The following is a 13,681-nucleotide window of genomic DNA, read 5'->3' on the forward strand; positions in this document are numbered from 1 at the left end:
CATCGGAATAATATAGGTTTCTAAACCTATAACCTAAACCTATCTTTCTGTCTCCTTTTTGCAATTTTCATAAGTAGTTCTCAAGAACTAGAGTCATTTGGGAATTTTCCCAACTAATCTGCAGAAAAAATACTTTATGTATGCAAGTGAGAATGACACTGGGTGGGTAAAATGTATTCGTTGCTACATGTTCAAAGTTTGGACCAAATGTGTTTTTTGGCCTTGAGGCGAGACTTGTTCAAGAATCAGACGTGAATGAATTCAGGGATGAGCTACCCGATTCATGTTTCCATCCACTGTCTTGATTTCAGGCCTAAACTTGTACTGTTTAATGAAGGCTTAGGAATGGTGTCAGGTGGGCTCCGTACACACAAGCATGCACACAAATGGGCACGCACCAGACCACACCCATGCACGCGCTCACTCACATGTGCACACACGTACAAACACACACACACACACACACATTCAGTAACAGCTGCACGTGCACACACACAAACAATGTAACAATAGTTTTGTAATGGAGTGTACTGACGCTTGGCAATTACCCTGCATCAGCTCACTCCTGCCTTGTCTCTCTGTTCAAAGACAAATTCTACTCCCTCAAAGATGCTGAGGCTCAGTGTTGGGTGAAGGGATGTGGCGGGGGGAGGGGGTTATTCTCGGTATGCGTTGTGTGTGTGTGTGATTTGTGTATGACTGACGATGGGTGAATTGGGAGACATCGTCAAGCCGGTTATTGCGACGTCGCCATATCTGCCAAGAATCTCCCCATTAACAGGAGGACAAGAATCTGCAGAATGCGCCGGTATGCATGTTCATTCCAGGGCGCTGTGCCGGGTGAAGAACTTGCAGAGGGCTGCGCACATATGTTCAGAGAACTGTAAGAAAATAATAATAACCTATGATTGGTTGGTAACAGACTGGAGAATTACTATTTATTCATTCATGGCTGACCAGGACTGGCCAAAATGCCATCCCAATAGGCCTCAGCTACATGAAGGCCTGTAGTGTTTAAGGTTGATGTTCTGCTGCAGACTCAGAACTGGGAACGATAAACTACGAGAGATCAATCCACTCTGTGTATGAATGTTTAAGGGATCTGTAAACAGGATATATGTTAAGATGGTGGCCCTAGCCAGGCCTTGCAGACTTGTGTAAGTTGTCACAGTTGTGCAATAGGGTCTCTACATCAAGATTACGAATGGAAAGCAGTCCATCGGCATTCTGACAAGTTTCTCTCAACATCCTTGTAGAGATGCCTTTAACACGACACATGCACATTCATCTGGTTAAAAACACTATTCCATTGAGAGTGTTATCTAGTGTTGCCCAATAAAACCTCAATGTGGGTTGTTACATTGTCATTTTCAGAGAACTCATCCTAGTCTGACTGTGATGTGTTGTTGCAGTAGAATTCTCCGAGGGGTACGGGCGTTACTCCCCTATCTTCAGCCATCTTGGTTCTATACGCCAGCTGGGTGGGGTAACTGAACTGTGGAATGTGCAATTCCACATTCAGTTCCTCCATCAAGCCAGTGTTTAGAACCAGGATGGCCACTAGGTGAACAAGCCCCATAGCGTTGTCAATCTCCAGTATTTCACAGCTGGTACACAAAGATCAAAACACAAGCAAACATTTACTGAGCGGTTGACAGACACACAGACATGCATGATGGTGCATTGACGTGCACAGCAGTGTTCATGTTGTTGCTCTACAAACATGACATTCCGGAAATAAGTGAGATCCGTTCGATGTTAAACAACTTTATTGTCAAGATTAGAACGTGACATGTAGGTCAAGTAACCCGAAAGAGGTTTGGCATCCCTGCACGATAATGGATTAAGGATTAACCAAGATTTGTTACAAGGTGCTCATTTCTGATTTCTTCCCACCTCAGACTTAACGAAACGACCCTGGCAAATGTCCTGTGCAAGACAAAACAGTTCAAACTAGCTGAAAAGAATTTGTCTTGATAATGAATAGGACGCATTCTTCGGCTTGCGCGTTGAGTGACATATGGGAAAGATGAATTTTGGTTGTGAAACCCTCGCTACCTCTTTGCTTTGAATTGTGCCGCTGCAATGCTGCCTAAAGCCTAACGCCTCCTCCAAGACCCAGAAGGCATTAAAAAAACAACACCTTTTTCTAAACAGTTAGCTTTTATTAAAAAAAAAAAAAAAAGCATAGCATTCAGCAGCAGTGCGCCGCCTGAGCTCCATGTACATACACGGTATGTGGATAATCTACACGCACATCGGCAGATGCTCCGCACCGCGGTGCGGGTAGATAAAAAATCTGAAGGGCTGCTCGTCACGGAGCGCTGGTTTTCCGCCTAGAGCCCGGCGGCGCCAGGGAGGTTGTCCTTCGCGGGGGACATGGGGGGTCCTCTGGGGCTGGGGCTCAGCTTCTGGTGCTCTCTGCAAGCAGACAAACGGGGGGCTCTTAGGGGTTCTCTTCAAGACCTCCACTCGAGACGCACCACGGGACATTGGAGTTTTAGTCAGACAGGCAGTGATGCCAAAGGAAGTGATGCCGCTGAAAGCTATTGGCGACGGGATTACGACCAGGGTGGAAAAGAGGGGAGAGGAACGATGGGGAAATCCAAACAACAAGGGTGAACTTATGATCGGCACTAGAGAGGAAAACCCAAACATTATTTCCAGAGCACAGATCCTTAGAGATGATGTTCACCACAGTAAGTATATTTCTTACTGTGAAAGAAATAAACTTACTGTGGTGAACATCATCTCTAAGGATCTGTGCTCTGGAAATAACATTTCCAGAGCACACACACACACTGTCAGAAACCCATGTCGCAAATTCAGTTTGACAGGTTCAGATAAGACGCCAGTGTGCTGATGTCACCACCGCAGAATTAATTAATTACGATGTAGGATTGCGCACGTGTGTGTGTGTGTGTGTGTGTGAGAGGGAATGTCTCTACCTTTTAAAACCAAAGTTCTTCCAGAGGCTGCTAATGGTGGCCTGCGTCCCGGGGCAGTTGTTCTCGTTGTTGGTCAAGGGCTTCTTGCCGAGGGGCCCCTGGGAGCCTGAAGGCCTCCTCCTCAGGCCGCTTGCCCGGGCTGGGGCCACTGGGCGGAGCTTAGCTGGAGGCTCCGCCCCCTGGTTACTGGGCCTGGAGCGAGCCAACCCGGCAACCTGGATTGAGTGATGAGAGAGGGAGGGAAGAGAGGGAACCATGGGATGGAGGGGAAGACAGAAAAATAATAAATTGGGATCCATATTTAAATCAATTGCAGCATGACAGAGCGATGCAGTCATCGGGGGACCTCAACATCCTCTCTGGGAGGAATATGGTATGACTGGGGCAGGGTGGGGTGATGCAGCCTACCAGTGATCGAACCACCAGGGGTCTCTTGGGGTCCTGTGGAACGCGTGGGGGTCCTCGGTCTGAACCCTTTAAGCCCGCTTCCTGCAAGAGAGACAATCCCATCAGACAGCGCGACCCCACTTTTAACAATTGTTCTCTGATGCTCATGTTGCTATCGTATAGGGCCCGGCCTTAAAAGGAGGGGCTCCTTTTAAAGGCCAGGCGTGGAACATGGTGACCGCTTGTTTACTCACAACGTCATCTTTGTGGCATGGCGACAAGAGGCAGGAGGCCGCCGAACCGGTCGCGTCAGCCACTCCCTCCGCCTCACAGGAAGTGAGGTCACAGGGCGGCGACTGGGAGCAGTAGGCGCTGTCCTGGGAGGGCGGGGAGGCCGGCGGGGAGTCGTCCACCAGGTCGACCCCCTGGGGGGCGGGGGACTCGGCTGCCGGGGGTCTCGAGCCCCAGGAGACACTCTCCGTTTGGCGCTGGTACCGCTGGAGCGCAGCGATGCCCGACACCACGGGGCCGGGGCCGGGGGCGGGGGCGGCTGATGGTTTGATTGAGGAGGAGGTGGAGTGGGCGGCGGCGGCGGTGCTGGTGGGGGGGTGCTGGGAGAGGCCCGACCAGCGGAACACCCCGAGGCGCTGGCTGGCAGGTCGCGGAGAGGTGGCGGTGATAGGGGAGCTGGAGGTCGCGGTAGGGGTGGAGGAGGTAGCAGTGGGGCTGGGGGAGGAGGTAGGGCTGGGGGTCTCTATGGAGGGTGCTTCGGGGCTGTCACTTTCCCCATCATCTTCGGCGCGGCTAAGGGCGTTCTCTTGCCGTGCGCCCGAGGGAGACGCTGCATCATCGTTCACACCGTCTCTGGTGCTCAAAGCAGGGGCCTCGCAGGATGCGCTGAAGAACCTGACAGAAGGGGAAGGGAGGGGTCATGTGATCAGCAGGTATCAACCACAGGGCTGAGGTGTGAAAACACACACACAAAACGGATGCAGCGCTATTTAAAGGTTTATCGGAAATATGAATCATGTGAAAGTTTTGTTTTGGAGGAAATTATTACTGCCTGTCATGGGACACAAAACAATGACCTAAACACACCAGGCTCTGCTGCGCATGGCCTAGCCGTCCCGTCCCCTCCCCTCCCTGGTCCCTACCTGCTGCGCGTGGCCTGGCCGTCCGCCTCCTCTCCCTGGTTCCTCCTCTGCAACAGGGTGGCGAAGCGGTTGCGAGGCCGGGGCGCCCCGCTGCTACTGCCCCCTGGTGGCCTGGGAAGGGAGGGCTTTTCCTCCTGGTCCTGCTCCTCAGAACGGGCCCTCTTCAGACCAGAGGAGCCCGTGTATAGCTGCAGCACGTCCTGGTCGGACAGGCTGGAGTCTGGGAGACGGGGAGGTGGGTGTTTAGTGATTAGTCATGAGACGGTGTTCATAGTGGGTCATACGAGGCGAGCAGGGCATTCCTCCCGGCATTCCATTATTATCTATATTATTAAATGTGGTTATTATTAACAAACAAACATTTACTTCATGGTGGCAATGGGGCATCCTTTAAATAGGCCTACCTAAATGATATGCATCCGCATCCAACACAAATCACTTTGGATAAAATCGCGCTGCTTAAATAACTTTCAGGTAGTAAACAGTAATGTTTGGTCCACATTAAAGTCGTCATGACTACAACATGCCTGCATACAGAACCAGAGTGTCTCACCGCTACGAAAGAGGCGCTACAACAACCCAGAGGGGGCAGGCGGAGGGAGGACTCACCCTCTCTGGGTCTCTTCACCCCCGGCTGCTTGCTGGGCAGACGCAGCCCCTGTAGCCCCACCACCCTCTCCTGCCCCCTGGTGGAAGGGGGTGTGGGTCGCTCCTCCTCCTCCTCCTCCTCCTCCTTCTTCACAAGGCTGGCGTTGTTGGCGGTGCATCCAGCGGAGTATCCCCGGCTCCAGATGCTAGCAGAAGCGCCGCCACGCCGGGGCGGAGCGACTGTGTCCTTCCAGCAACGGCTCCGAGGTTTCACCGTCTGTGTGCGGGAGGGGTTGGCAGGTACTGTTTATTACTAGTCATGTAGCAGGAGGTTGGATCTGAGGGGACAGACAGGTCAGGCTGAGGACAGTCAGAGCAAACTATCACAATTTAAGAAGCAGTAATACGAAAAAGTAATACTTCTGTGTGAAGGAACTGTAGTGAACCGGACACAAAGTTAGCGAAATAAACGTTTTTCCTTAGCGGTAGTCGGGTGTTTAAATCAACAACGTTTATGAGATGTTCACAGAAGGGATCAGTCGTCAACGACAGAGTGCAGAGTTTTCCAGGATAAATGGACTGAGAATTATTTATTCACAGAGGTGAATACAAAAGCAGTGTGCTTGGTATGTAATCAGCAAGTTTCAGTGCTCAAAGAATATAATATTCGGCGCCACAATGAGACTCATCATGAAGAAAAATATCACCATTTGAAAGGACAACTAAGAAAAGAGGAGATAGACAAATTGTTAGCTGGTCTGAAAGAAAAAGCAGTCTACTTTTACTTTCAGCCGCGAGGTCAGTGATGCAGCAGTGAATGCCTGATTGCTCACGAGATAGTGCAAGTATCCAAGCCATTTTCTGATGGTGAGTTCATGAAAATATGCATGATGAAGGCTGCAGAAGTCGTGTTCCCTGAAAAGCGATCTGCCTTCGCCAACATTAGTCTGTCGAGGAACACTGTCGCAGATAGGGTAATAGAGCTCTCAGGAGACTTGGGCAGCCAAATGAATGGCAAAATCAAGTCATTTATTGCTTTTTCGGTTGCAATTGATGAGAGCACTGACGTAACAGATATTGCTCAACTGGCCATATTTATTCGGGGTGTTGATGAGACTTTGACAATCACAGAGGAGTTCCTTGAGTTGGTGCCTATGAAGGACACTACAACAGCAAATGACATATTCAGCTCTCTCTTTGGAGCGCTGGACAAGGTCAGAGTGGACCGGTCCTGTGCCGTCAGCCTGGCTACAGGTGGCGCACCATCAATGGTCGGGAGCAAGGCAGGCGTTGCGACAAAATTCCGAGAGAAAGAACAGTCCGCAAATGGGGGACAAGATTTTTGGGCATTTCACTGTATTTTGCGTCAAGAAGGGTTGTGTTGCAAAACACAAAAAATGGATCATGTAATGAGTGTGATTGTAAAAACTGTAAATTTCATCAGAGCGCGAGGTCTGAATCACTGTCAGTTTGACACTTTTCTCAGAGATAATGACATTCAGGCTGGTCTACCATACCACACTGAAGTATGGTGGTTAAGCCGAGGTGCCGTGCTCAAGCGTTTCTTTAAGCTACAAGAGGAAATTGGACAGTGAAAAGGGAAAAAGGGTAGCCCAGTGAAGAAACTTAAATGTCCGCAGTGGGTGCAGGATCTTGCCTTTATGTTGGATATTACACAGCACCTAAATAATCTTAACAGTATCTTAACTCAGTATAACAACAGCATACGCGCATTCAAGTTAAAACTGTCACTCTGGGAGAAGCAGCTATCTAGCGGTGACACCGGTGACAGCAGCAGCAAATAGACTGCAGTGAGAAAAAGTTAATCAGCAAGTAGGCCTGGGCTTAATTCTTGTGATGCTCTTTCAGAAATGTTTGCACTCTGAGGAATACAGATCTTTGAAAATAAGTTAACTCAGGTTTCATGTTAAAAGACAATGAATATTGTGCAGCATATCATTCTCAGCTTCAGTAGCCTACAAAACAGTATGATCTGATGTAGCCTAATCTCATTGCTCATGCACTGCTATAGCTTTTCTGTTTGATTATATTATTTATATGTGCACATTTACATTTTCAGGGCAGTATGATAGCTTTCTTCATAGCTCCCACTTATGTTTGTTTAGCGTGGTGAGTTGGTTCAGGTGTTCAGATGTAAAAATGTATTCACTCAACTCTATAAAAATAAAGCAGTTGTTAATGAATGTGAAATGCATTTTATTTCAATTCCATTGGCCTATCGATGAATAAATGTGTCGTGCTAATATAGATCCTTGTGATCCGTGATTGTGTAGGCTACAAATGTAGGCTGAATGATAAAGCATAGTACTGAAAAACAAAGCTAAAGATTTGGAGTTGACATAGGTTATTTTGCCATTATTTTACAGGTCCGGCCCACTTGAGATCAGATGGGCTGTATGTGGCCCCTGAATCAAAATGAGTTTGACACCCCTGGTTTAGTTGATTGCGTAATTATAGCTCATCTTTAATGTTGTGCTCAGAAGGATGGGTTCTGGGTACCCTACCGGCAGAGTGACTTTGTCCGGGTTGAAGTTGTCAATCTTCTCCATGGTGTGGATGTCCAGGTTCCCCAGTGCCATCTGGTACCCTTTCTCGTCCCCTTTGTTCCTGGGTTCACAATGTCAAGTGCAACGCTTCCCCAAAAATTCATTTGTTAATATTAGGTATTAATTCATTTGCCTCACAACTCTCAGATTCACATTCTGTGTTGAGTCGCTGCCGTTACAGCACCACCTACAGGTGGTCCATGTCACTGCACACTTCAGGAACGCACCATCGTATTTCACAACAATTTGGATCTAGATATTCTGTTATTTTCAATGTAATGTTTTTTTTCCACCCCTCTTATTTTAATTACCCTATAGTGAATTAACATACTTTGATATTATAGTGTAGAGAATGTTGTGTGAGTGACCGCCTTTCATGACACTGTTACTTTGCATAATAGGGCAGACAGTCAGACAGAAGGATACAGGCCAGCGTAGCTGAGGGTGCTGGGGTCCAGGTGCTCTGGGTAGGGGTTGAGTGGCACCACCTTGCGTTGGAGCGGGTCGAACACCAGCTGGTAGAGGAAGGTGTTGTCAGCCTTGGTGAAGCCCTGCAGGTACTCCTCGGGTACGGCCACGCTCATCTTCAGGTACTGGCCCATCTTCCGGATCACCTGGGGGAACAGAACCGGGTTCATGCCCTGGATCCTATATAGGGTCCGAGCGCACTGCCTTTTCCTTCTCATTCGCTTCAGCCTTTTCATTCTCTGGACCCAAAATAAGAATTCTGTGTCTCGTGCGACCCGACCGCATTCAGAGCACGGCGGGATGGGTGGTGATCCTATTGTAAGGGTCGTTTGTTGCGTAGTCAGACAAGCAACCCACCTGCATATTGGGATTCAAACCGGCCTGGAGTCAAACGTCCTAGCCTAACTTTGTTCAATGAGTAGGTTTAAGTAATCCTTTCAAGAATTCTTTCCATTATTTTAGAGCATGTATCATGTTTCCCCATCAGCTTTTTTAATGGCCATCTGCAGTGGAATTGGAATGATTTTAATGGAGAAAATTGGCTCTATTGGGGAATCTGATCCAGCAGGGAATGTCATCATATTTTGGAGGCAGAGCTTCTGCATTCAGTTACTCTCCAGACCTCTTTATGGTTCAGTAATAAGCACTTGTTCAATCAATATGCATGTAGTTGATTTATAGTAAATAGCTAAGAGTATTTAGCGCTCACCATGAAAAAGTCGGTTTTTGAATGGTAAAGCCTATTATAGTTGCAGTGTATGAACTCCGCGAGCCAGCCGCAAACTAAAGAGGATGTCGTCACGGCCAAAGAGCACTGTTTTCACACCGATTGGTTGCATGTTGCACAGCTGTGACCAAATGCGTGCATTAACTTTCAACAGCCATCATTAACAGCACATAACGCACACATTGTATTCCGCTTTAGCATGTGATTAGTATATAGTTAATCAATAGTAACAGTAATTAACAATATATTGTTAACATTATATTGATGTTATTAGTATATAGTTACTAGTATAAAGTCCAACACACGCATCGTGAACACTAAGGCTGGGGGTAAACGATTATTTATCAAACGATTAATCGGGCGATTATTTTATCGATTAGTCGACTAATCTAATGACCAATTGGACGTTTTTTTTTTTTTTTTTCTGTTGCTCGATTAATAAAAACCATAATGTATCTCAAATAAATACCAAAAAATTCTTAATAATATACTTTATTTAATACTGTGCGCAAAAAATGTGTGCGCATACTCTCTTGCGCTCCGCCTCCAACTACGAGTTACATCTTTCCTGCTGTCGGCTCCCAGACCGAGGAGCACAGGTGATACGTTCCCTCCAGGTCCGATGCGCTCTCGGGGGCATGACCCTTCACTTTGACCGACAGTGAGTCTGCTTATAGGTCGGAATATGATGGAATGAAGCGGCCACCGATTCTTGACAGGCTGGGTATTTTATTCTTACACACAACCGGACTCGTTCATGACTTCACTAGACTGACACGCACGCTATCGCTCGCTCTCCTCGCTCGTCCACCTACTCGCTGACGACACACACACACACACACACACACACACACACACACACACACACACACACACACACACACACACACACACACACACACACACACACACACACACACACACACACACACACACACACACACACACACAGTGATATGCGCACGATGTTTCCCCATGCTCATGAGATACTTTCTCGTGCGCACGAGATACTTTCTCGTGCGCACGAGATACTTTCTCGTGCGCACGAGATACTTTCTCGTGCGCACGAGATACTTTCTCATGCGCACGAGATACTTTCTCGTTTGAGATGCTCCAACATTGCTGTCGTGCTCTTGTGATATGCCAACTCCATTTGGCAAAGAGTGCAAATCACAACACCTTTCCGTTTAGGACTTAACTTGAAGTATTTCCATACCTTTGATGATTTCGTGCGCGGACATTTTCCTTTATTGTGACTTTCGTCCATTTCTCCGTCGAAAATCGTCGACGGAGAAATTTGACGTCGACGAATTTTTGACGTCGACGTCATCGCTACAGCTCTAGTGAACACGCATATCAACCTCTTTATTTAACTATATTGATGTGCACATGGCACATCAATACAGTGACCTTCACACACACACACACACCTCACGCTGGAAAAACATCCTAGTTCTCACCGCGAGTACGTCAGGGTTGTTGGCCATCTTGAGCAGCTTGCAGGCCTTTCCCAGGCCGATGCCGTAGAGCGAGGCCAGGTAGTCACAGCCAGACAGGATGCACATGTAGCGGAACTTCTCCTCCGTGAACACGCCCCCCAGGGAGCGACAGCGACCCAAGTGGGCCTGGTCAATCTCCAGCCCGTTGCCCTCCTTGTCCATCTTCAACAAAACCTGATAAGCACAGTTACAGGCTCTTTAGTTAGAAATCGTCAACAGAACCTGAAGAAGTTACATGCTCTTCGACATGGTGAATAGAAACACAGAGTAACATGCTCTTTGACTGGACATGGTGAATAGAAACAGAGTAACATGCACTTTGGTTGGATATGGTGAATAGAAAAAACATAGTAACATGCTCTTTAGTTGGAAATTGTGAGCAGAAAGACATCTCTTGGCTTGCATTCCTTGTTTCAGCTCAATGAAAACCAATCAACCAAAAGTGTGCAAATGAATAGGAAGGGGAAGTCAGAAGCTTTTATGGAAAGCAATTCAGGGGAATGTATTTTTACCCCATCATTTCCCACACTATACCACACGGCCAATAGGAAATAGTTTTACTTTTATAAAGTAATGAAGGACAACATAAACTGTAAACTTAACATCTAAACCACTCAACATCCTGGTATTATGAGTCTAACCAGGGAGATCCTGAACATGACAACCAAGCTAACGTGGACTAACGTGGCTTATTAATAGTAGGAAGCCTACAAATTAGAAGGTGCCAAAGCGAAGCAACAGTATTATGAAACCCAGACGGTGGGGTGGCTACAAATTGCGGAAAACAACGCAATTTGATCTTTTGTGAAGTTGTCATTGTTGGAATAAATGCACCCGAGGACGACTGGAATCACTGATCACAGACTCTCTTTACCCTCGCACAGCAGCACCATGTACATCAACCTAGTGCACCTAACATTCACCTCAGCATGAGTCGATGCCCAAACTCGGTGAAAGACTGGCGGGGGAGAGGGAGGTCGGAGAGAGGGAGGGAGCGACGGGGAGAGGGGAGAGGAGATGAGAGCTATGACAGGGGATTGAAGCAGACCTTTTTGCAACCGAAGGCCAGCAGGTCAGAGTCCTCTGTGATGATGGCCTGGGCCAGGCCCACCTTGCTGAGGAAGGCCAGCTGGGCGTCCGCCTCGTAGGGAGCCACCACACAATCCACCCCCCTAGCCCTGGCAGCCTAGGGGATACAAAGACAACGAGAGAAATTAAGCATGGATGTCATAATGTTACGGAGCATAATACGGTCAATAATGTTTACCGCACATGTCCATAATGTTGACATTTGGATTCGGTCTGATCATTGGTACAACAGTTACATGGTGGCCTTGTGCTGACCTTGATGACATCATGGGCCATGGAGGGCGTAACATTGACAGACTTTGTGAAGCAGTCCCTTGCTTCGGAGAGCTTCCCCTCACGTAGCAGCTGCTTTCCCTTCTGGAGGTTAGCTTGTCTGCGCCTGGACAAACAACAATAGAATCACTGTATAACCCCGACCTGTCTCTTTATTCACTGTCTAACACCAGCTTGTCACTATTCACTGTCCAACCCATTTCGGTATACACCGTCTAAAGTCTACCTGCTTCTTAATGACTCATCTCTGTATTCACTATCCAACCCCTACAAGTCTCTGTATTCTCTGTCTAACGCCTAACTGCTCATAATGACCATTACCTGCATTTCAGTATCCAAACAGAAACCAGTCTTAAATAGGCATCATTATTCTAAATTAAAGACAAAGCAATACTTATTTTTATTTATTTTTCCATTTTAAGTCTATTACATTTCTGATGATTCCCACATAAAAATACGATTAGTTAAAGAACTTACTCTCTACGAGACTTCTCCACCTCTCTCTTTGACGGTAGGTTGCATCCGTCGAAAACCAGAATTGGTCTCACGCCAAACGACAGGAGCATGTCCACAAATTTCATACAGTATGTGACGTACCTGGGGATGTGAAAATATCACTCCATTGATGAATAATCAAAGGCAGATAGGAATCCAAAGGAAACCCCTGAATTATAATAACAGGTGAACATACCTTAAGTAATAAAAAAAAAGGTAAACATACTGATCTGTTGGTTCTCCTTTGGCCAGCTTTTCAGCACAGGAGAAAGCCCCTTTGTGCAGCCAGCAGTAGGTGTCCACGGCCACCGTCTGCCCTCTGTACTTCTTCACATGGACGGGCTCCGAAGCATCTTTGAGGAACTGGAGCAGACCCTGGATTCCCATATCGACGGCTGGTTCTCTAACTCTGGTCTGGAAGTTAGTTTGGATCTCTGAGGGGAGAGGGATAGTCAACATTATGCAGGGAAAATAAAGCACATACACATGACAACACCTCACTGCTTTCAATGGGATCCCTTGCTGACACAGTAACGCAGTAACGGGTCTTATTGTGACTTCAGTGGGTTGCTTGAGTATATAAACAGGTTTTAACCACTTTAGTGGACCTTCTGCCACATCTTTAGATTAGACTTGGACACGATTATTTGCGTTTCTTGTCTGGTAACTTTTACTGGTAGGTATGTTGTCTCTCTCACAAGTCTGTTTACCATGCTATCGAACAGAAGTGCAAATTCTTGGTCATTTTAATGGCATTCATGTTATGCTAGTTTGACCCACCGTCACTAGCTTTCAGAAAAGACGAGAACCGTCAACGTTTAAAAAGCATCGACGACGACCAACAGCTTTTAAACTCGCAAAAGAAAACAACTACACCCAACAGCACGATTGCCCATGAAAGAAGTGGATGCGAATAAGTTATTGGTCAGAACAGTTGAGTAAGTCGATGAATTCACTTAAACGGCTATTCTGTTGGATTTGTCAAGTATCATTGCAATGTGACTGATGGAAAACGCCCGACACAGTTCCAACTGCTTGCAGTTATTTGCAGCTTGTGCGTGTCAGATATAACGAAACAATGCAGTCTCTACATAAATAAAGCATTGCTACAGATTTAGTCTATGTAAAACGACACTTACCTGTGTTTTAATGTTATATTTGCTGCATAAAACTTATTCCACCGTCAGACTATGCACATATATGTTCATTTTTAGCGGCAAAAACGCAACAATGTCGTCAGCGGTGCCTATTGGTCCAGGATTATTCTCACTAGCCAATTGGAAGAATTAAGAGGCAGGACTTTGTCGAACATGGGGTAATGTGTATGTGACAACGTTTCGTTAATGGCCCACCTCTCTTATAATGTCTGTAAATGTCTACCGTCATTTTCTGAATCCATATACCGTGTCCTACGCTGTGTTTGTGTTATGTTCATAATTTCTGCAGCTCCCCTCTCCCTCCGCTAGATGACGCGGCCTCTCCCAGT

The 13,681-nt window shown here is 46.9% G+C and overlaps 1 protein-coding gene across 2 annotated transcripts; it reads right to left on the reverse strand.

The window, feature by feature from the left end:
- Positions 1-1,795: 1,795 nt before the first annotated feature.
- On the reverse strand, positions 1,796-13,491 carry exo1 (exonuclease 1). Of its 2 annotated transcripts, none has more exons than XM_060072819.1 (14): positions 13,335-13,491; positions 12,422-12,629; positions 12,178-12,297; positions 11,683-11,806; positions 11,387-11,524; positions 10,300-10,512; positions 8,071-8,258; positions 7,603-7,705; positions 5,099-5,354; positions 4,490-4,709; positions 3,590-4,241; positions 3,357-3,437; positions 2,949-3,163; positions 1,796-2,421 (listed from the first exon to the last, which is right to left on the reverse strand). In XM_060072819.1, exons 2-14 carry the CDS (start codon positions 12,580-12,582, stop codon positions 2,337-2,339), a joined length of 2,556 nt encoding a protein of 851 aa, XP_059928802.1. In that variant the 5' UTR covers positions 12,583-12,629; positions 13,335-13,491; the 3' UTR covers positions 1,796-2,336. The 2 variants fall into 2 exon arrangements, with proteins under 2 accessions (XP_059928802.1, XP_059928804.1); XM_060072821.1 differs by having other exon boundaries at positions 2,328-2,466.
- Positions 13,492-13,681: the final 190 nt, after the last annotated feature.

Source organism: Gadus macrocephalus, chromosome 15, assembly GCF_031168955.1.
Source record: "Gadus macrocephalus chromosome 15, ASM3116895v1".
In the NCBI taxonomy this organism is placed as follows: Eukaryota; Metazoa; Chordata; class Actinopteri; order Gadiformes; family Gadidae; genus Gadus; species Gadus macrocephalus.

Bases quoted from the DNA above. Each gene is read 5' to 3' on its own strand.
- exo1 (XM_060072819.1), bottom strand. From the start codon at position 12,582: ATGGGAATCCAGGGTCTGCTCCAGTTCCTCAAAGATGCTTCGGAGCCC. The intron at 8,259-10,299 runs GTGAGAACTAGG...CTGTTCCCCCAG, and splicing joins ACAACCCTGACGTACTCGCG to GTGATCCGGAAGATGGGCCA. The intron at 2,422-2,948 runs GTAGAGACATTC...GTCTGCTTGCAG, and splicing joins AAGAACTTTGGTTTTAAAAG to AGAGCACCAGAAGCTGAGCC.